This window comes from Bombina bombina, chromosome 2 (genome assembly GCF_027579735.1).
Source record: "Bombina bombina isolate aBomBom1 chromosome 2, aBomBom1.pri, whole genome shotgun sequence".
In the NCBI taxonomy this organism is placed as follows: Eukaryota; Metazoa; Chordata; class Amphibia; order Anura; family Bombinatoridae; genus Bombina; species Bombina bombina.
In genome coordinates this window covers 100148108-100172168 of record NC_069500.1, presented here as the reverse complement: position 1 = coordinate 100172168, position 24061 = coordinate 100148108, and the positions used below count along the sequence as shown (strand labels likewise).

Below are 24061 nucleotides of genomic sequence, written 5' to 3'. Positions count from 1 at the left end.
AATTAACATTTTAGAACCTTTCTGTCACAGCCCCCACTAGTAGCATTATTTCATCTAAAACTTCTTGTTTATATAAGTTTTTTGTAACCAGTGTTACAGAAATGCTTAGTATACTATAGGGGGATACAATGGACAACATCAGCTATTTCAAATGAGAAAATAAAGATAAAGGAGTCATTTGTAAACAATTAACTACACTCCAGTCTATAAAAAGGATAATTGGGGACACAAAGGGTAAAACATATTAGAGTACACTGTCCCTTTAACACACAGTGATCTTTATCAATATCCATTTTATTCTACTTTTCTTTAAAGAAGTGTGCAACTTAAACCCTGATAAAAGGGCATTTTGCTTTTGCCTTCTCTAGGGAGCGTGGGACAAAGCTCAATTTGTACACAAAAATATATATAAATCATTGTTGGTTGATTTGGCTGTGTGCTTAAAGGGACAGTCTAGTCAAAATTAAAATTTGTTCCTTGGGTATTCTTTGTTGACAGCTAAACCTAGGTAGGCTCATATGCTAATTTCTAAGCCCTTGAAGGCTGCCTCTTATCTCAGTGCATATTGACATTTTTTTTTTTTTTACAGACAGTGCTAGTTCTTTTTTAGACATATAGATAACATTGTGCTCACTCCCGTGGAGTTATTTATGAGTCTGTACTGGTTGGTTAAAATGCAAGTATGTCAAAAGAACTGAAATAAGGGGGCAGTCTGCAGAGGCTTTGATACAAGGTAATTACAGAGGTAAAAAGTATATTAATATAATCGTGTTAGTTAAAGGGACAGTCTAGGCCAAAATAAACTTTCATGAATCAGATAGAGCATGTAATTTAAACAATTTTCCAATTTACTTTTAGCATCAATTTTGCTTTGTTCTCTTGGTATTCTTAGTTGAAAGCTTAACTTAGTTTAAAGCTTTTCGTAGACCTTGAAGGCCACCTCTTTTCAGAATGCATTTTAACAGTTTTTCACCACTAGAGGGTGTTAGTTCATGTATTTCATATAGATAACACTGTGCTCGTGCATGTGAAGTTATCTGGGAGCAGGCACTGATTGGCTAAACTGCAAGTCTGTCAAAAGAACTGAAATAAGGGGGCAGTCTGCAAAGGTTTAGATACAAGATAATCACAGAGGTTAAAAGTATATTCATATAACTGTGTTGGTTATGCAAAACTGGGGAATGGGTAATAAAGGGATTATCTATCTTTTAAAACAATAAAAATTCTGGTGTTGACTGTCCCTTTAAAGGGACAGTATACACTCATTTTCATATAACTGCATGTAATAGACACTACTATAAAAAATAAGATGCACAGATACTGATATAAAAATCCAGAATAAAACTGTTTAAAAACTTACTTAGAAGCTGTCAGTTTGGCTATGTTGAAAAGGTAGCTGGAAAGCTCACTGCAAGTGGCAAATAAGACACTCCCCCCTCCCCCTTCTTTTGCATATGAAAAGACCCTTTACACAAACAGCAGCAAGCTGGAGAAGGTAGCTGACAGTATTCACAAAAAACTTTGGGGCTTGGTTAGGAGTCTGAAAATCAGAGCAATGTTATTTAAAAATAAGCAAAACTATACATTTATTTAAAAAAAAACTTTATGGGCTATATAAATAAATCATCTACAAGACATTTATGCAAAGAAAAAATGAGTGTATAATGTCCCTTTAAGCAAAACTGGGGAAAGGGTAATAAAGGGATAATCTATCCTTTTAAACAATACAATTCCTGTAGTAGACTGTCCCTTTAAGACCATTTTGTTAAATGGTGAAATTCTCCATCTTTAGATTTTTTATATTCTGAGCTTTTCAGTTTCCCTGTTTACCTGACCAGAGTGTTGTTCTGCACTGAAGAGAAGCAGCCCCACTGTACATACTGGGTTGTTTAGGTGATTAGCTATGTTGCCCTTGAGCCAATCCCAACCTTTGGAACTAAAACCAGGAAGTTCAACCATACCCTAAGATATTTAACCACACAGGTTTGGGTAAATGAAGATGTCTACATGCTCAGATTTGTGGAGAATATGCAGAAAGGTTATATTTTATAGGAAGTGGAAAGATACTTTTATAAATGCCTGCAACTTTTTTAAAGGGATGTTAAACAGTCTGTTGTTGTAATAAAAAAAGCACTACGCAGTGTCTAATACTTAATAGAAATCGTTGCAATATGTATTATTAATCTATTTAAATGGATTTTACCTTATATTTTTTTACACTACATTTGTGCTTCCTGTCACAGCCCTACAAGGAGGAGGAGGCCTTTGCAGGAAGTTTTATCTTAGCCTGATGTCATAAGACTTCTAGGCTTGTGAATAGACTAAATAACAGGGAGTCAGATTTGCTCGTGCCCACAACTGACAGAATAAAAACTTTGGTTTTGAAAATTCTCTGCTCTTACAACACCGGGGGCAGAGGCTACAACTGAGAATTTGTAAGTGCTAATTTTGCAAGAAAACAAGTAAGTTTGTTTCTACCAAAGGAGTACTGTTTAATATCCCTTTTAAGTTGCCATTGGCCTCTTCTTAGTTTTCTTGATGACCTTTTTCTTTACCAATATAATTTGATGTGATCCTCTTATGTTTTTAATATCCTGTTTGTTTCATATGTTTTCACTTCATGTTCCTCCTTATAGTGTTCCATAATATGAAATGCCTTGTCCCTCTCCAGATATAGAGACATGTAAATAATGACATTAAGGGGATATTAAAAAGCAAATGCATGCTAGACATAATGATGTATTCAAAGCAAAGAGTAGCCTTAGAATAATATGTAGATACAATTACATTAGTTGTTAATATTGAAGTGTAATGGGCATTGCCATGTTTGAACTAGTTTTCTATTTATCTTTGTGCAAACAAAGCTAAGTGCAATCCCTTTTTTGGACAGTCTCTTTTATTGCCTGTTTTATTTATGTCCCTAACTGTCAACTTAAGGGACAACTGAATAAAATTAATAATGGAAACATATTTCACATTTTTCTTTCACTACACATAATTAGGAACATCTTATTTGCAATCTCACAATGTTTTATATCCCTTTAAAGGGATTACTGGAAGGCTTGTGCTCTGAAAAAAAAGCTGAAGGGCTTCCATCTAGACCGCAAAATGCATTTATGAACTTGTAAAACTTTATCCTCCTTTGGCTTCCAGTACCACTTTTATGCTGACATCTCTCCATCTTTACTTAACCAGATTACCAACTGTCTCTCTGCAATTTTCTCTGCAAAGTCAAGCTCTCCAAAACTGAGCTGCTTCTCATTCCCTCCTTTTTGAGACATCCAGCCCCTTACATTTCTCTGACGATTGCAGATTCTATTCTCAACACCGCACCCCCAGGTCTGTTGGCTTGAATCTGAACTCACATATATACAAGTGCCGTGCACACCTACGCAACATCTCCAGAATCCAAACCTTCCTTGCTCAAGAAACTACAAAAATAATTCCATTATTTTGTCACGCATTGACTACTGCTATCTACCAAATACTCCCCGACATATCCTCTTTAATCAACCTCTGACCTACGCCTCTCCACTCCTATCGTGTCCCCCTCTTGCTGCCAAGACTTTGCTGCTCCTGTCTTCTGGAACTCTACCCCGCTCCATCAGACTGTCTCCAACCTTGTATAGCTTCAGGCCCTCTTTGAAAACCCACCTATTCAGAGAGGCTTTCCATCTCTCCTCTGCATTTCATCCTGACCAAAATAAATCTTAACGTGCCTTGACTCACTGCTGCTACTATAATCCGTGTAATAAGCTACCCCAAGCCTTATGTATCTGCACCCTCAACCTGTAGAGTATAAGCTCTTCAGAGCAGGGCCCTATTCCTCCTGTCCTAAATCTGTATAGTCTGTTATGTTTTTGTATCTTATCAATAACCCTTGTCATTGCATACCCCTATCTCTGTACCCAGCACTACAGAATACACCTCACATTTTTCAGTTTTGTAAGGTTTCCAAAGACCGATGCACATTTCAAAATTTGGCCAATTAAATTAATCATATGCAAAGCTCTAATAATCAGGATTATAATAGATAACAGACTCATTGAACTGTCAGTATAATTACTTGATAGTGGAAGACAAGAAAATCCACAATATTCTCTCACCTCTTTGTCTCCAATCTGAATGAGCCATTTACTGTATTCCACACATGTACTAAGTGTTTGAGAGTCATCTGGTCCCAGTACGGTTTGGTAAATACCAAGACTTTCTTTAAAATATTTGTCTGCTTCATCTGTTAACAAGAATTGAACATAAATGCAATATTTAGTGTGGTTTAAACTTAGACCTGTGCATTTGTTAGTACTCAAATGCGGAAGAAGGCAGGCGCTCTTGGCATTTAACTCTTTTCAGATCCTGAAAACTCTTTTTCAGACCTAAGAGTGTTTAATTTTCACAAGAATAAATCCGGCAACGAAAAGAGCTAAATGTCATGAGTGTCAGCCTTCTTCTGCATTCAGACCCTAATGAAGGGTCCGAAATGCACATTTCATGTTTAAATAAGTGCGGCGCTATTTAATGCTCCCGCTCGAGCATTAACTGCGTCAGAAGTAAGCTTTTTGTGTGTGTCGGGTTGCGCTCATATTATAAGTTGAAAATAAACTGTTTTCGCTTGCACGCTAACCCGACGAGCACAAAAAGCTAAACTTAGAATATAGCACGCTCAATAACCTATTCCCCATAGAAGTCAATGGAGCAAAAAAGTTGAAAAAACATAATTTATGCTTACCTGATAAATTCCTTTCTTCTGTTGTGTGATCAGTCCACGGGTCATCATTACTTCTGGGATATTATCTGCTCCCCTACAGGAAGTGCAAGAGGATTCACCCAGCAGAGTTGCTATATAGCTCCTCCCCTCTACGTCACCTCCAGTCATTCGACCAAAGACCAACGAGAAAGGAGAAGCCAAGGGTGTAGTGGTGACTGAATTATAATTTAAAAAAAAAAAAAATATTTACCTGCCTTAAAAAACAGGGCGGGCCGTGGACTGATCACACAACAGAAGAAAGGAATTTATCAGGTAAGCATAAATTATGTTTTCTTCTGTTATGTGTGATCAGTCCACGGGTCATCATTACTTCTGGGATACCAATACCAAAGCAAAAGTACACGGATGACGGGAGGGATAGGCAGGCTCATTATACAGAAGGAACCACTGCCTGAAGAACCTTTCTCCCAAAAATAGCCTCCGAAGAAGCAAAAGTGTCAAATTTGTAAAATTTGGAAAAAGTATGAAGCGAAGACCAAGTTGCAGCCTTGCAAATCTGTTCAACAGAGGCCTCATTCTTAAAGGCCCAAGTGGAAGCCACAGCTCTAGTGGAATGAGCTGTAATTCTTTCAGGAGGCTGCTGTCCAGCAGTCTCATAGGCTAAACGTATTATGCTACGAAGCCAAAAAGAGAGAGAGGTAGCAGAAGCTTTTTGACCTCTCCTCTGTCCAGAATAAACGACAAACAGGGAAGAAGTTTGGCGAAAATCTTTAGTTGCCTGCAAGTAGAACTTGAGGGCACGAACTACATCCAGATTGTGTAGAAGACGTTCCTTCTTTGAAGAAGGATTTGGACACAAGGATGGAACAACAATCTCTTGATTGATATTCCTGTTAGAAACAACCTTAGGTAAGAACCCAGGTTTAGTACGCAGAACTACCTTGTCTGAGTGAAAGATCAGATAAGGAGAATCACAATGTAGGGCTGATAACTCAGAGACTCTTCGAGCCGAGGAAATAGCCATTAAAAATAGAACTTTCCAAGATAACAATTTTATATCAATGGAATGAAGGGGTTCAAACGGAACACCCTGTAAAACGTTAAGAACTAAGTTTAAACTCCATGGCGGAGCAACAGTTTGAAACACAGGCTTGATCCTAGCTAAAGCCTGACAAAAGGCCTGGATGTCTGAATTTTCTGACAGACGCCTGTGTAACAAGATGGACAGAGCTGAGATCTGTCCCTTTAATGAGCTAGCCGATAAACCCTTTTCTAAACCTTCTTGTAGAAAAGACAATATCCTAGGAATCCTAACCTTACTCCAGGAGTAATCTTTGGATTCACACCAGTATAGGTATTTACGCCATATTTTATGGTAAATCTTTCTGGTAACAGGCTTCCTAGCCTGTATCAGGGTATCAATAACCGACTCAGAAAAACCACGTTTTGATAAAATCAAGCGTTCAATTTCCAAGCAGTCAGCTTCAGAGAAGTTAGACTTTGATGTTTGAATGGACCCTGAATCAGAAGGTCCTGTCTTAGAGGTAGAGACCAAGGCGGACAGGATGACATGTCCACTAGATCTGCATACCAAGTCCTGCGCGGCCATGCAGGCGCTATTAGAATCACTGATGCTCTCTCCTGTTTGATTTTGGCAATCAATCGAGGAAGCAGCGGGAAGGGTGGAAACACATAAGCCATCCTGAAGTTCCAAGGTGCTGTCAAAGCATCTATCAGAACCGCTCCCGGATCCCTGGATCTGGATCCGTAGCGAGGAAGTTTGGCGTTCTGGCGAGACGCCATGAGATCTATCTCTGGTTTGCCCCAACGTCGAAGTATTTGGGCAAAGACCTCCGGATGAAGTTCCCACTCCCCCGGATGAAGAGTCTGGCGACTCAAGAAATCCGCCTCCCAGTTCTCCACTCCCGGGATGTGGATTGCTGACAGGTGGCAAGAGTGAGACTCTGCCCAGCGAATTATCTTTGATACTTCTATCATTGCTAGGGAGCTTCTTGTCCCTCCCTGATGGTTGATGTAAGCTACAGTCGTGATGTTGTCCGACTGAAACCTGATGAACCCCCGAGTCTTTAACTGGGGCCAAGCTAGAAGGGCATTGAGAACTGCTCTCAATTCCAGAATGTTTATTGGCAGGAGACTTTCCTCCTGACTCCATTGTCCCTGAGCCTTCAGAGAATTCCAGACAGCGCCCCAACCTAGAAGGCTGGCGTCTGTTGTTACGATTGTCCAGTCCGGCCTGCTGAACGGCATCCCCCTGGACAGATGTGGCCGAGAAAGCCACCATAGAAGAGAGTTTCTGGTCTCCTGATCCAGATTCAGAGTGGGGGACAAATCTGAGTAATCCCCATTCCACTGACTCAGCATGCACAATTGCAGCGGTCTGAGATGTAGGCGTGCAAAGGGTACTATGTCCATTGCTGCTACCATTAAGCCGATCACCTCCATGCATTGAGCTACTGACGGGAGTTGAATGGAATGAAGGACACGGCATACATTTAGAAGCTTTGTTAATCTGTCTTCTGTCAGATAAATCTTCATTTCTACAGAATCTATAAGAGTCCCCAAGAATGGAACTCTTGTGAGAGGCAAGAGAGAACTCTTGTTTTCGTTCACTTTCCATCCATGCGACCTTAGAAATGCCAGAACTAACTCTGTATGAGACTTGGCAGTTTGAAAGCTTGAAGCTTGTATCAGAATGTCGTCTAGGTACGGAGCTACCGAAATTCCTCGCGGTCTCAGAACCGCTAGAAGGGCACCCAGAACCTTTGTGAAGATTCTTGGAGCCGTAGCCAATCCGAATGGAAGGGCTACAAACTGGTAATGCCTGTCTAAGAAGGCAAACCTTAGATACCGGTAATGATCCTTGTGAATCGGTATGTGAAGGTAAGCATCCTTTAAATCCACTGTGGTCATGTATTGACCCTTTTGGATCATGGGTAAGATTGTCCGAATAGTTTCCATTTTGAACGATGGAACTCTTAGGAATTTGTTTAGGATCTTTAAATCCAAGATTGGCCTGAAAGTTCCCTCTTTTTTGGGAACCACAAACAGGTTTGAGTAAAACCCTTGTCCTTGTTCCGACCGCGGAACCGGATGGATCACTCCCATTAATAATAGATCTTGTACACAGCGTAGAAACGCGTCTTTCTTTATTTGGTTTGTTGACAACCTTGACAGATGAAATCTCCCTCTTGGGGGAGATAATTTGAAGTCTAGAAGGTATCCCTGAGATATGATCTCTAGCGCCCAGGGATCCTGGACATCTCTTGCCCAAGCCTGGGCGAAGAGAGAGAGTCTGCCCCCCACTAGATCCGGTCCCGGATCGGGGGCCCTCGGTTCATGCTGTCTTAGGGGCAGCAGCAGGTTTTCTGGCCTGCTTGCCCTTATTCCAGGACTGGTTAGGTTTCCAGCCTTGTCTGTAACGAGCAACAGCTCCTTCCTGTTTTGGTGCAGTGGAAGTTGATGCTGCACCTGCTTTGAAATTCCGAAAGGGACGAAAATTAGACTGTCTAGCCTTAGCTTTGGCTTTGTCTTGAGGTAGAGCGTGGCCCTTACCTCCTGTAATGTCAGCGATAATTTCTTTCAAACCGGGCCCAAATAAAGTTTGCCCCTTGAAAGGTATATTAAGTAATTTGGACTTAGAAGTTACATCAGCCGACCAGGATTTTAGCCACAGCGCCCTACGTGCCTGAATGGCGAATCCTGAATTCTTAGCCGTAAGTTTGGTTAAATGTACTACGGCCTCCGAAATGAATGAATTAGCTAGTTTAAGGACTCTAAGCCTGTCCGTAATGTCGTCCAGCGTAGCGGAACTAAGGTTCTCTTCCAGAGACTCAATCCAAAATGCTGCCGCAGCCGTAATCGGCGCGATGCATGCAAGGGGTTGCAATATAAAACCTTGTTGAACAAACATTTTCTTAAGGTAACCCTCTAATTTTTTATCCATAGGATCTGAAAAAGCACAGCTATCCTCCACCGGGATAGTGGTGCGCTTAGCTAAAGTAGAAACTGCTCCCTCCACCTTAGGGACCGTTTGCCATAAGTCCCGTGTGGTGGCGTCTATTGGAAACATCTTTCTAAATATTGGAGGGGGTGAGAACGGCACACCGGGTCTATCCCACTCCTTAGTAACAATTTCAGTTAATCTCTTAGGTATAGGAAAAACGTCAGTACTCGCCGGTACCGCAAAGTATTTATCCAACCTACACATTTTCTCTGGTATTGCAACAGTGTTACAATCGTTAAGAGCCGCTAAGACCTCCCCTAGTAATACACGGAGGTTTTCCAATTTAAATTTAAAATTTGAAATATCTGAATCCAATCTGCTTGGATCAGAACCGTCACCTACAGAATGAAGCTCTCCGTCCTCATGCTCTGCAAGCTGTGACGCAGTATCAGACATGGCCCTAGAATTATCAGCGCACTCTGTTCTCACCCCAGAGTGATCACGCTTGCCTCTTAGTTCTGGTAACTTAGCCAAAACTTCAGTCATAACAGTAGCCATATCTTGTAATGTTATCTGTAATGGCTGCCCAGATGTACTAGGCGCCATAATATCACGCACCTCCCGGGCGGGAGACGCAGGTACTGACACGTGAGGCGAGTTAGACTGCATAACTCTCCCCTCGCTGTTTGGTGAAATTTGTTCAATTTGTACAGATTGGCTTTTATTTAAAGTAGCATCAATACAGTTAGTACATAAATTTCTATTGGGCTCCACCTTGGCATTGGAACAAATGACACAAGTATCTTCCTCTGAATCAGACATGTTTTAACACACTAGCAATAAACATGCAACTTGGTTACAATCTTATTTAACAAAAAACGTACTGTGCCTCAAAGAAGCACTAAACGATTAAATGACAGTTGAAATAATGAACTGAAAAACAGTTATAGCATCACTCTTTAAAAACAACACAACTTGTTAGCAAAGGTTTGTTCCCATTAGTAAAGTAACACTAATTAAATTTTAAACATAAAAATCACAGAGCAACGTTTTAAAACACAGTCACTACATAAGTCTCACAGCTCTGCTGAGAGAATCTACCTCCCTTCAAAGAAGTTTGAAGACCCCTGAGGTCTGTTAGAGATGAACCGGATCATGCAGAAAATACAAGAGTAACTGACTGGAAATTTTTGATGCGTAGCAAAGAGCGCCAAAAACGGCCCCTCCCCCTCACACACAGCAGTGAGAGAGAAACGAAACTGTCATAATCAAAACAAGCAAACTGCCAAGTGGAAAAATAATGCCCAAATATTTATTCACTCAGTACCTCAGAAATGCAAACGATTCTACATTCCAGCAAAAACGTTTAACATGAATTAAATACCTATTAAAAGGTTTAATGTACTTTTACAGAGTAATTCCGGTGAAATACCATCCCCAGAATACTGAAGTGTAGAGTATACATACATGTCATTATAACGGTATGGCAGGATTTTCTCATCAATTCCATTCAGAAAATAAAAACTGCTACATACCTCAATGCAGATTCAACTGCCCGCTGTCCCCTGATCTGAAGCTTTTACCTCCCTCAGATGGCCGAGAAACAGCAATATGATCTTAACTACTCCGGTTAAAATCATAAGAAAAACTCTGGTAGATTCTTCTTCAAACTCTGCCAGAGAAGTAATAACACGCTCCGGTGCTATTGTAAAATAACAAACTTTTGATTGAAGTTATAAAAACTAAGTATAATCACCATAGTCCTCTCACACCTCCTATCTAGTCTTTGGGTGCAAGAGAATGACTGGAGGTGACGTAGAGGGGAGGAGCTATATAGCAACTCTGCTGGGTGAATCCTCTTGCACTTCCTGTAGGGGAGCAGATAATATCCCAGAAGTAATGATGACCCGTGGACTGATCACACATAACAGAAGAAAAACCCACTTGCACGCAAACGCAATCCCATATTCTCAAGGGCGCTAATCAGTAAACGAAAGACGCTCAAACCCACAGGCCGCATGAAGGTCCGGGCACCAGCCGATGACGTCAGATGCCAGCAGCAACTACGGTAAGAGTAATATTACACAAAGGCAGCGTGCAATGCCGGCTCCAAAACAGCAAACCAACTGTATCCAACATGAGAAAAATACAACGTCAAGCAACACAGCAGTGGGTAAAAAGAGAAATTTATTACAACAGTTTAAAATTGGAGTACAAAAATTGGACAAAAAGGTCTGGCGTCTTTCGCGCCCCCTAGTGGCGCTTTTACCCACTGCTGTGCTGCCGGACGTTGTATTTTTCTCAAGGGCGATAACCTGGCATAAAAATATGAATATTTCACAATACAATGTTCTTCACAAAGAAGAATATGTTATATTTAATCATAAATACATATTTCTACATATATATGATTTTTTTATACAATATATATATATGATTATATATAGGTAGAAGTATATACAGAAATATATAGGAATATCTATGTATAAATACTTAGAACATATTCTGCTATGTGCAGGACATTGGAATGGGAAATATTTACAGTAAATACATAGTATAACACTTAATTAAATATGAATGTTGCATAAATATTGTTTTTCATGTTTTCATCTACTTGACAGCAAAGGGCTCCATTGCACTTTTATATATGTGTATATGTGTGTACATATGTATTTATGTGTTTATATGTGCATATATGTCTGTAAATACATATATAAACATATAAATACATATGTACACAAATATTGACATATATATATATATATATACACATACATACATATACATCTTTAGACATGTATATGTATGTATCTCAATGTTAAAGATCTTTGTCTTTTTTTCAACTGAGACCTTATATCTTTGAGACCTTATAAACTTTTTTGTGTGCAATTTTTTTTTAATAATTTTTATTAGATAGTGTTGTTATGAGTGTAACTATACTTGTGTTTTGTGACACTTTTTTGTTTCGTTAAACAGTTACCCAGAGCTCTGAGGACGCTCTAACCCAACGGGCGTTAACTACAATTGTGAAAACGTGAAAACCCAATATCACTCGCGTGCAAACTATAGCGCTTCACTCGTAATATGCCTCAAAATGTTTTTGATTAAACCATTTTATTTTATTTTAAAAATCCTCTTTTTTTGTGTGTGAAATAGCACCACTCCCTATTCATGTAAGCAATATACACAGTCTGTTATAGTGAAAATAATACTTAAAAAAATAAGTCTTTAACCAGGCTTGGAGGACAAATTGGGATGCTCCTCTAAAATACTCAATTGAGTATTAGCAAATTTATATGTGACCTGCTACAGGGACATGAAACCCATTTTTTCCATTCATGGTTTAGATACAGCATGTATAATTTACAGTAAATACATAGTATAACACTTTATTAAATATGAATGTTGCATAAATATGGTTTTTAATGTTTTCATCTACTTGACAGCAAAGGGCTCCATTGCACTTTTATATATGTGTATATGTGTGTACATATGTATTTATGTGTTTATATGTGCATATATGTCTGTAAATACATATATAAACATATAAATACATATGTACACAAATATTGACATATATATATATATATATACACATACATACATATACATCTTTAGACATGTATATGTATGTATCTCAATGTTAAAGATCTTTGTCTTTTTTTCAACTGAGACCTTATAAACTTTTTTGTGTGCAATTTTTTTTTATAATTTTTATTAGATAGTGTTGTTATGAGTGTAACTATACTTGTGTTTTGTGACACTTTTTTGTTTCGTTAAACAGTTACCCAGAGCTCTGAGGACGCTCTAACCCAACGGGCGTTAACTACAATTGTGAAAACGTGAAAACCCAATATCACTCGCGTGCAAACTATAGCGCTTCACTCGTAATTAACTGCAAACTATTTTCAAATTTACTTCTATTATAAAAGTTTTTTATTTTATAGTTATCCTTGTTTTTTAAGCATACCTAGGTATGCTCAGGAGCAGAAATGCAATTGCTGTTCATTTAACAAAGGATAATAAGAGAATGAAGCAAATTTGATAATATATGTAACTTGGAAAGTTCTTTAAAATGAGTTCCATCTCCGTTTAATGCAAGAAACTTACTACACCAACTGGGACAATAAAGCTTAGTTTACAGTAGAATGTGCCTTTAAAATGATACGTAATTAGATTCTGACTTAACAATAAGTGGTACAAGATATATCGGCCCTTTTATCTTTTCTGCTAATGTTTGGCACTGATGGATGTTACATTGAATAGCTTTAATTATAGAAGACTTACACTTTCCTTACCGTGATATTCATACTTCCCAGAGGTAGCATATGCCTTCGCAAGCAACAGGCCAGTCTGAGCAGCCTCGACACTGACATTTTTATATTTTTTTTCAGCAATTGAATGAGCCTAATAAATAAAAATAAATAAATACAATGCTCAGAAACTATTAACAAATGCAAATCACTATACAACGTTATTACATGTTAAAGTTTTTTTTTCTGTTTTTTTTTTTTTTATAATGTTGAAGCTGATTACAGACACATGGGAAATGTGTATACAGCACTTCTCAAAGGTATATACTTAATGTATTTTCAAAATGTATGTGGAAAATTTTTTGAAGTTGCCGTGACTGTAAAATTCCCCTTTAATTCTAAAATGTGCAATTGGATGTGTGGAGCAACTAATTAGCATAACCTTGTTTACTATGGCAGCAGATGTGGGTCAATATTAATCAATAGAAATGTATTATAATGCTTTTTGAGAAAAAAATACATTCTCCATGAAAAGACTCCAGTCAGCCTGTGATATTCAAGTAGAAATACATGAGTGAGCCATACTAAGGAAATCTTGCATGAGTTATGGCAATTTTCCCTTATTCAAAATGGCCACGACAGTTTCCCACATACGCAGATCATTTGATAGACACAACAAAAAGAAATAAGTAACATTTCTTCTGTAATGGTGGGAGCCCCTACTAGAGTTCATAAACCCACCCTCTATAACTATACACACTGTTACATCCATTAAAGTGATGGTAAACTTACTGTTCCTTAAATTTATGCTTACCTGATAAATTTCTTTCTTTCCGGGCATGGAGAGTCCACGATTTCATTCCAATTGCTAGAGGAATTTTAACTCCTGGCCAGCAGGAGGAGGCAAAGAGCACCCCAGCAGAGCTGTTAAGTGTCACTTCCCTTACCTATAATCTCCAATCATTCGGCCAAAGGAAAATGGAAAAAGAAGATAACACAAAGGTATAGAGGTGACTGAGGTTTGTACCAAAAAATGTGCCGTCTTAAATGTAAATAAGGGCGGGTGGTGGACTCTCCATGCCCGGAAAGAAAGAAATTTATCAGGTAAGCATAAATTTTGTTTTCTTTCCTATGGCATGGAGAGTCCACAATTTCATTCCAATAACTAGTGGGATCCAATACCCAAGCTAGAGGACACAGAATGAAAGGGAGGGAGAACAAGACAGGTGGACCTAAACAGAAGGCACCACCGCTTGAGGAACTTTTCTCCAAAAGGAAGCCTCAGCAGAGGCCAAAGTAACAAATTTGCAGAATTTGGAAAAAGTATGCAATGAGGGCCAAGTGGCCACCTTGCAGATTTGCTTCACAGATGCTTTAATTTTGAAAGCCCAGGAGAAGAGACAGCCCTAGTGAAAAGAGCCATAATTCTTTCAAGAGGCTCTAGTCCAGCTGTCTCATAAGCAAACCGGATAACACTTCTCAACCAGAGAGAAAGAGAAGTTGAAGAGGTCTTCTGATCTTTACTCTTACCAGAGAAAATAAGGAACAGAGCAAATGATTGCCGAAAATCTTTTAGTTGCTTAAAGGAAACAATTTATAGTACGCACAACAGGAGTTTCTTCTTGAGAAGAAGGATCAGGAAAAATAAAGGAACAACAATTTTTTAGTTAGATATTAAGATCCGATACTACCTTGGGAAGAAATCCCAACTAGTACAAAGAACTGCCTACTACAAAATATGGAAAGAGGATCACACTGCAGAACCGAAAACTCAGAACTCTGCGAGCTGAAGAAACAGCAAGAAGAAACAAAAATCTTCCAATATAACAATTAAATATCAACTGCATGCATAGGCTCCAATGGAGCCTACAGCAGAACTTTAAGAATAAGATTAAGACTCCAAGAGGAAGCAACAGGTTTAAACACAGGCCTGAATCTGCCAAGCTCTGCATAAAAGATAGAACATCTTGCTGATCCACCACACGTGTGAGCAAAAGATAGACAGATAGGGCAGAAATCTGAACCTTCAGAGTACCGTCTGACCGATAAACCTTTCTCCAGGTCATCCTGAAGAAAAGACAAAAATCGGGGTACCCTTATCCCTGCTCCAAGAGAAACCCTTCTATTCACACCAACAAAGGTATCTACGCCATACCTTATGGTAAATCTTACGAGTAACAGGCTTACGAGCCTGAAGCATATCATCAATGACCTTCTCAGAAAAACCATGCCTAGTAAAACTAGACATTCAATCTTCAAGCAGTCAGCTTCAGAGAAACTAAATTTGGGAGGAGGAAGGGACCATGAAGAAGAAGGTCCTTCCTAAAAGGCAACCTCCAAGGGGAAGATATGATTCCTTTAACAAATCCGTGAACCAGATCCTACGAGGACAGGCAGGAGCTATTATAATCACTGACACCCTCTCCTGCTTGACAGGACCAATAACTCAAGAAAGAAGAGCAAACAGAGGGAACAAGTATGCAAGACTGAAGTTCAAGGCACCATCAGAGCGTCGATCAGAGCGGCTTGTGGATCTCTTGAACTTGAACCGAACCTTAGAAGCTTGGCGTTTAGGTTGCGACGCCATCAGATCCAACTCTGAAACCCCCCACCTGAGGGTTATTATTGAGAATATTTCCTGGTGGAGAACCCACTCTCTGGGGAAAAAGGTCTACCTGTTCAGAAAAGCTGCTTCCCTGTTGAACACCCCTGGCAGAGTGGAAACAATCGTGAGACTCTGCCCACTGGAGAATGCGAGTCACCTCCTCATAGCTAACAAACTCCAAGTTCCTCCATGGTGGATAATGTATGCCACTGAGGATGTTGTCTGATTGGAATCAGATAAACCGGACCAAACCTAGTTGAGGCCAGGCTGATAGAGCATGAAGATTGCTCTCAACTCTAGGATGTTTATGGTAAGAGAAATCTCCTCTCGAGTCCAAAGACCCTGAGCCTTTAAAGAACCCCAAACTGCTCCCCAGCTTTTCAGGCTGGCATCTCAGGAAGCATGTACCCTGAGACAGATGGTCTTGTGACATCCACCAAGATAGAGAGACTCTTGTTAGGGGGTCTAGAGCTATCCTCTACAAGAGAACCAAGTGGTCCCCGTTACATAGTCTGAGCATGCATAAAGGTAGAGGTCTCAGATGGAAACTAGAAAAGGGTAAAATAAACATAGAAATAAAGGCTCTTTATTCCTATATTTATTGTCCCTTTCCGGCATCCGTAGTCCTGTAACCTAGTGGTAAATCCAAAACTGCAACATAGCGGACACTTTGTACAAGACCGCTTCCTGCACGCTACTGAAATAGAATATACGGATGCTTTTGGATCTTTGCCGGTCGATTCAAAGGACTACCTGTTGCGAACCAAAGCGAAATCCCAGTGTAAGTACTTTAAAGCACCTTAGATTTGGGTTTTCTTCCCATTTTGATTGGTATCTTCTTTCTAATGTCAGCATCTTCCTAACATTTGGAGTCCACTCACCACATTCAAGCCTCCTTTTGTGGGATTTGTCCCTTTCGTTGATATTGTCAGGGTTTTTTCCCTGCTTTGTTTGCCATGTGCTGCTGGCAGCCATTTTCTTGCTGACTCTGGTGCATAGTGTGTGATGCTGCTCATTTCCTGAATGCCCTTTTATGGCCAGACTGGTGTACATCATCCATGTGAGACAGGTTGCAGTCTCAGAATTGTGATGTCATCACTTATTATTTAAAGGGCCTCTGTTCAGTATGCTTTGCCCTTGCGTAGTCTCAGACCTGTTTGTGAGAGTTCCTGTGTATTAAATGGCTGTCTCACGTCCCTCCTGGTTCCTGATCCCTGGCTTGTTCCTGACTCTGCTGTTCTCCTTGTTCCTGATTCCGGTTCGTCTGACTACTCGCTTTGGCTCCTGACTCGGCTCGTCAGACTATTTGCTTTGGCTCCTGACTCGGCTCATCTGACTATTCGCTTTGGCTCCTGACTCGGCTCGTCTGACTACCAGCTCTGGTTTTGACTCGTGGACTTTTTTTTTATTATTTTTTGCGATTAATAAAGGTGTGATTATTTTTGCACTTCTCGTCTCAGTCTGATTCCTGGCACCCTGACAGATATGAACTTTATTAGTTTCATTATGTTATTTTAACCAATTGTGTATTCTTTTTTATTAATTTTTTATTTTATTGAGGTAAAGTTTGGTATACAAAGTATTAAAGTATTCCACAATTGCTTTCAAAGGAAACATATTACAGAGCTCATCATACATTACTAGCGTTGCTAGTAATGTCAACTTTCAACAGAAGGCTGCCTGTAATAGAAAAGACCTCTCATGGATCTTATTATGTTTACCTCAGGTTTTAAATTGTTATATTGCCATAACTGGAATTTTAAAATACAAAGACACAAATATAATGGGCTCAAACACCTACCATTCAATTAAGAGATAGTTAAAGCTTGGATTTTGCTAAAAGAAACTATAGCTCAGGAGATCCCTCATACTATAAGGATGGGGGAAAGGCAGTCGAATTAAAAGTTAACTTGAGGTGGTGTGTTACTTGATGTAATTGCTCAGGAGGCAGGTTGAGGCTACTTTAGATTCACAGTGTATGCAATAGGGCTCATATTTTAGATCTGAGGCTAAAATGTACAGGACTTAATGAGTGATAATTTCTCCTTCAGGTAAGACTATAGGTGCAACAAGGTTCAGTGAATCGCATATTAGCTGTGTTGCTAGGACTGAAAAAGCTATAGTGGTGTACCAATGCCAGTAAGGAGATATTTGTTTGCTAGAGCAAGAAGTGCACTAGAGAATACAATGTGCTATACTAGTACTGTGTGTACTAATAGTAATTTAGCTATATCCACTAAAATTCCAACTGTGGGGAGTAAATCAAACCAAGTGTTATACCGGTTCGTAGTCTAACCCACTAATTCTATTCATTAAAGCTATGTGTGTAAAAGCCCATGCTAAGTTAGTCTACTCTATAGGCACAAATAACGTTCACTAGTGACTTAAGGGGCAATAGCTGAATAACCACTTTTATCTTCCCCTCAGGATACTAGCATAAATGCAGGACCAGCCTGCACTAAAAGTGTGACAAATGTATTGAAAAGAAAAGGTCTCATGTCATAATATAGTGGACAGCACAACAGTAACATGTAGGATTATCAGAGTATATTGTTAAAATGGAGAATAGCATTACAAGTTAAATTCAAAAGTAACCTTTGTATGATTAGTATGCAACTACAGTATTGATTAAAATGGAACTAATTACACACAGTATTGGTCTGTAGGTTTAAAGCTTACAAGACTAAATCTAGTTCCTAAAGAGAAAAACAGTGTAAGCGATATTTATTGTAAGTTTAATGTCCATACATTTGTGCTCATCAGCTTATATTTAGGGAGCTGGGTGACACATCTGAGAAGGTAAATGCCCAAGTATTCAACTTGCTTTTAGTGTCAGAGCAAGTAGGCTGTACCATGGTGCGTCCCAACCAACAGACCTCTAATTCCCATCTACAGGGGGTAAACAAGCCGTATAGGAGACAGTGATGGAGTACTAGCCTCTGAGCAGCCTCCTGGTCCCGGAGGTCAAGCGTATCTTACAATTACATCCAAGAGAGATGAACCGTCCGGATCCCACTTAGGGAACTGTGAAGCTGTGTGGATGGTCTCAAAAAACACTGACGCAACGGTAGGGAGGCATGGGGCATGTAAGTTTCCATCACCATGGTCAATTTTTTTTTGCTGGAGAAACTTGCGTGTTACAATTGATGGTCTCTTGGTTTTTTGGTAAAACAAGGTGAGTCATTTCGAGTGCAGGATCGGAGGATTGGAATATAATAATGCAGCTCTCTGAAGCATTTTATGGTTGCCTCGTCGGCTTCTCATTAGTCCTGATTGCAGGTTCCGTATCACGGTGATTCAGGTCTTCCATAGAAGCGCTGGTAGTAGGTAGCGGGTGCTGGGGCCCCAGAACACCACCACCCTCACACCCCGCTCCGTTAGGCCTGGATTGGTAGGGTTGCTAAAGTAAACCAGTGCTGCTGCCTTTGAGTGTTGTGACCAGCGTTTCAATAGCCGCATGGTGTCTAGTAAGTAGGCTGCATAGCTCCTCAAAGAAATGTGCAGGGATCTCCATAGCAGAAACTTAGTAAAAGGCGTTAGGCAGGTGTAATGAGCACAACTGTGATGAAAATTTGCGTTGTCTTATCACGGAATGTTCTTGCAGTACCTTGCGGGGAATCACTGCCTTTTAACGATAGGAGCACCTGAGTGCCCTACCGGGGGGTTAGATGATAAACCGGAACCTCTGTATTACTCCGGCATGCTGAGTTCAGTATCAAGACCAACAATAGTGGTATTATGTGAAAAAGCTTACTTTGGTGATGAATCTTTGGTCAAGTAGGATGCACAATGTAGTGTTAGAAAGAGGATTTTAAGTAGATTTGTGCTGAAGTTTGAAGAGACTAACACTCTTGCGACCTGTCATGGCCGCCGCCCGGAGGTTCCCCCCAATTGTGTATTCTGGTTTGTATGTGATTGTTTTTTATTCTATATATATCTTTTATTGCATATATTTTATTTCTGTTTCATTTTATTATTTTTTTGATACTACATTATTATTTATTTTATTTATGGTCTCCTTCTCCCAGGAGACTTTAAAGCTTTGTTTTTTTATTATGTCTATGATTAAATTCAATTTTATTATATACTTATTTCTGTCATGCATTGCCAATTAAGCTGTCTTGTACAGAGCTACAGTTTTCTTTCCTTTTAAGATTTTCCATTGTGTAAAAATGATCCCTGTAAAACAAGGGTAAAATGGAACAAATAATCTCCATTTTGAAGGACAGAACTTTAAAAAAATTGTTGAGACACTTGAGGTCCAATATGGGTCGGAAAGTTCCCTCTTACTTGGGAACCACAAAAAGGTTTAAATAGAATCCTAGACCCTGTTCCGCCACAAGAACTGAAACAATCACTCCCAGAGAAGATAAGTCCTTTACGCAGATTAAGAAGGTTTCTGATAACCTTGACAGGATAACTGTATCCCTAATAAACTACTTCCACCGCTGGAAGATCTGGGCCATCGCGGATCCTAGCCTGTGGAAGGAAAGAAAACCTGTCCCCTACTTGATCCAAGAGAGGATTTGGGGCGGTTCCTTCATGCAGACTTAGAATCAGAGGAAGGCTTCTTGGACTTTTTGCTCCTATTCCAAGGTTGGCTAGACCTCCATGAAGTCCTAGATTGCTCAAGCTTGGAAGAAGAGGAGAAGGACTTTTGTCCCTAACAGTTACAAAAGGGATAAAAAGATAAAGACAAAGGTTTGCACTTGAATGTTACATTCACAGACCAAGACTCTTAGTCATGGAACTCTGCGAGAAGAACTGCAAAGCTAGACATATTGGCTCCCAGCGTAACAACTTGCATGCTGGCATCACAGATAAAATATTAGCCAGCTGTAGATCCTTGATCCTATCCTGGATCAACTCTATGATAGTCTCCTCAGAAATGAGGTTGACAAGGAGTCGCACCAATAAGAGGACCCTGATGAATATACATCTTTCTAAGCTTCCAGTTTCTTATCCATAGGGTCCTTGAAAGAGGAACTATCCTCAAGGGGTAATAGCAGTTCTCTTGTTTGAGAAAATAGCACCTTAGACACAGTGAGCCACGAGTCACGCACAGGAAATATCTTGTTAAAAACAGGGGACGGGGATAAAAAAATCCCCGGATTTTCCCATTCCGGAGTTAAAAAGTTTGACATACAGTCTGAAATGGAAATACTTCTACAGATGTAGGAGAGACATCAAATACTCTGTTAAGCATGAATACTTTTTAGGAGTCTCTGAGATAGAGTCAGAGTCCTCCATTGTAGTTATAACCTCCTTAAAGAGTAAACGGAAGAGCTACAGCTTAAATCTAAAATTAACCTCCTCTGTGTCTGCTATACTAGCAACAGGAGTCTCAGAATCAAAGATCTTGCCCTCAGAGCCACTGAGGAATGACCCTCTTCAGATAACTGAGAAAGGCTGACAATCACAGACCTAGCGTAGTCAGATTCTTTGTTTTAGATAAATTCTTAGTTTTCCTCTTTCTCTTCCCAGTAATGGGAAAGGCTGTCAAAGCTGCAGAAAACTGTAAAAGTAAATTTATGCTTACCTGATAAATTCATTTCTTCTATGGTACGACGAGTCCACGGATTCATCCTTTACTTATGGGATATTATCCTCCTGCTAACAGGAAGTGGCAAAGAGCACCACAGCAGAGCTGTCTATATAGCTCCTCCCTTAGCTCCACCTCCCAGTCATTCGACCGAAGGTACAGGAGGAGAAAGGAGAAACTAAAAGGTGCAGAGGTGACTGAAGTTTAAATCAAAAAAATATAATCTGTCTTAAAATGACAGGGCGGTCCGTGGACTCGTCGTACCATAGAAGAAATTAATTTATCAGGTAAGCATAAATTTACTTTTCTTCTATAATGGTACGACGAGTCCACGGATTCATTCTTTACTTGTGGGATACAATACCAAAGCTATAGGACACGGATAAACGGGAGGGACAAGACAGATGCTTAAACAGAAGGCACCACTGCTTGAAGAACTTTTCTCCCAAAAATAGCCTCCGAAGAAGCAAAAGTATCAAATTTGTAAAATTTGTAAAAGGTATGAAGCGAAGACCAAGTCGCAGCCTTACAAATCTGTTCAACAGAAGCATCATTTTTAAAAGCCCATGTGGAAGCCACCGCTCTAGTAGAGTGAGCTGTAATTCGTTCAGGAGGCTGCTGTCCAGCAGTCTCATATGCCAAACGGATGATGCTTTTCAGCCAAAAAGAAAGAGAGGTAGCCGTAGCTTTTTGACCTCTACGCTTTCCAGAATAGACAACAAACAGAGAAGATGTTTGACGGAAATCTTTGGTCGCTTGCAAGTAAAACTTCAAAGCACGAACCACGTCCAAGTTGTGCAACAGACGCTCCTTCTTAGAGGAAGGATTAGGACACAAGGAAGGAACAACAATTTCCTGATTAATATTCTTAATAGTAACAATCTTAGGAAGGAATCCAGGCTTGGTACGCAAAACCATCTTATCAGAATGGAAAACAAGATAAGGTGAGTCACATTGCAATGCAGATAGTTTAGAAACTCTTCGAGCTGAAGAGATAGCAACTAAAAACAGAACTTTCCAAGATAGAAGCTTAATATCTATGGAATGCATAGGTTCAAACGGAACCCCTTGAAGAACTTTAAGAACTAAATTCAAACTCCATGGCGGAGCAACAGGTTTAAACACAGGCTTAATTCTAACCAAAGCCTGACAAAACGACTGAACGTCTGGAACATTTGCCAGACGCTTGTGCAGTAAAATTGACAAAGCAGATATCTGTCCCTTTAGGGAACTAGCTGATAACCCCATCTCCAATCCTTCTTGGAGAAAGGACAAAATCCTAGGAATCCTGATCTTACTCCATGAGTAGCCTTTGGATTCATACCAATAAATATATTTACGCCATATCTTATGATAAATCTTCCTAGTGACAGGCTTTCGAGCCTGAATCAAGGTATCTATGACCGACTCAGAGAATCCCCGCTTGGATAAAATCAAGCGTTCAATTTCCAGGCAGTCAACAGCAGAGAAACTAGATTTGGATGCTGGAACGGACCTTGAATGAGAAGGTCCCGTTGCATGTGGTAGTGTCCATGGTGGTAGAGATGACATGTCCACCAGGTCTGCATACCAAGTCCTGCGTGGCCACGCAGGTGCTATCAAAATCACCGAAGCTCTATCCTGTTTGATTCTGGCAATCAGACGAGGGAGGAGAGGAAATGGTGGAAACACATAAGCCAAGTTGAACAACCAAGGTACTGCTAGAGCATCTATCAGTACCGCTTGAGGATCCCTCGATCTGGACCCGTATCAAGGAAGTTTGGCGTTCTGACGAGGCGCCATCAGATCAAATTCTGGTGTGCCCCATCGATGAATCAATTGTGCAAACAACTCCGGATGGAGTTCCCACTCCCCCGGATGAAAAGTCTGACGACTTAGAAAATCCGCTTCCCAGTTCTCCACTCCTGGGATATAGATTGCTGATAGATGGCAAGAGTGAGTCTCTACCCATCAAATTATTTTGGTAACCTCTATCATCACCAGAGAACTCTTTGTTCCCCCCCTGATGATTGATATATGCTACAGTCGTGATATTGTCCGACTGGAATCTTATGAATCTGGCCGAAGCCAGCTGAGGCCACGCCTGAAGCGCGTTGAATATCGCTCTCAATTCTAGAATATTTATCGGGAGGAGAGCCTCCTCCTGAGTCCACACACCCTGTGCTTTCAGGGAAATCCAGACTGCACCCCAGCCCAATAGGCTGACATCCGTCGTCACTATGACCCATGCTGGCCTGCGGAAACACATTCCCTGGGACAGATGATCCTGTGACAACCACCAAAGAAGAGAGTCTCTGGTCTCTTGATCCAGATTTATCTGAGGAGATAAATTTGCATAATCCCCATTCCACTGTTTGAGCATGCATAGTTGCAGTGGCCTGAGATGCAAGCGAGCAAACGGAACTATGTCCATTGCCGCTACCATTAGTCTGATTACCTCCACTGAGCCACTGACGGCCGAGGAATGGAATGAAGAGCTTGGCAGGTGGTTAAGATCTTTAATTTCCTGACCTCCGTCAGAAAAAATTTCATGTCTACCGAATCTATCAGAGTTCCCAGGAAAGGAACTCTTGTGAGAGGGGTAAGTGAACTCTTTTTTACATTCACCTTCCACCCGTGAGATCTTAGAAAAGCCAACACGATATCCGTGTGAGATTTGGCTAGTTGGTAAGTTGACTCCTGGATTAAGATATTGTCCAGATAAGGCGCCACTGCTATGCCCCGCGGCCTTAGGACAGCCAGAAGGGACCCTAGCACCTTTGTGAAAATTCTGGGAGCTGTGGCCAACCCGAAGGGAGGGGCCACAAACTGGTAATGCTTGTCCAGAAAGGCGAACCTGAGAAACTGATGATGATCTTTGTGGATAGGGATGTGTAGATACGCATCCTTTAAATCCACAGTGGTCATATATTGACCCTCCTGGATCATTGGTAAAATAGTCCGAAGGGTCTCCATCTTGAAGGATGGGACTCGGAGAAATCTGTTTAGG

At 40.3% G+C, this 24061-nt stretch overlaps 1 protein-coding gene across 1 annotated transcript in view; it reads right to left on the bottom strand.

Moving 5' to 3' along the window:
• The window catches only part of TTC23L (tetratricopeptide repeat domain 23 like), an 87455-nt gene that overhangs the window by 5456 nt on the left and 57938 nt on the right, over window positions 1-24061 (bottom strand). The window contains exons 8-9 of the mRNA XM_053699668.1: window positions 12971-13079; window positions 4107-4234 (exon numbers count right to left, since the gene is read on the bottom strand). Coding sequence (XP_053555643.1) covers window positions 4107-4234; window positions 12971-13079 — 237 coding nt within the window. The remainder of the gene's footprint in view (window positions 1-4106; window positions 4235-12970; window positions 13080-24061) is intronic.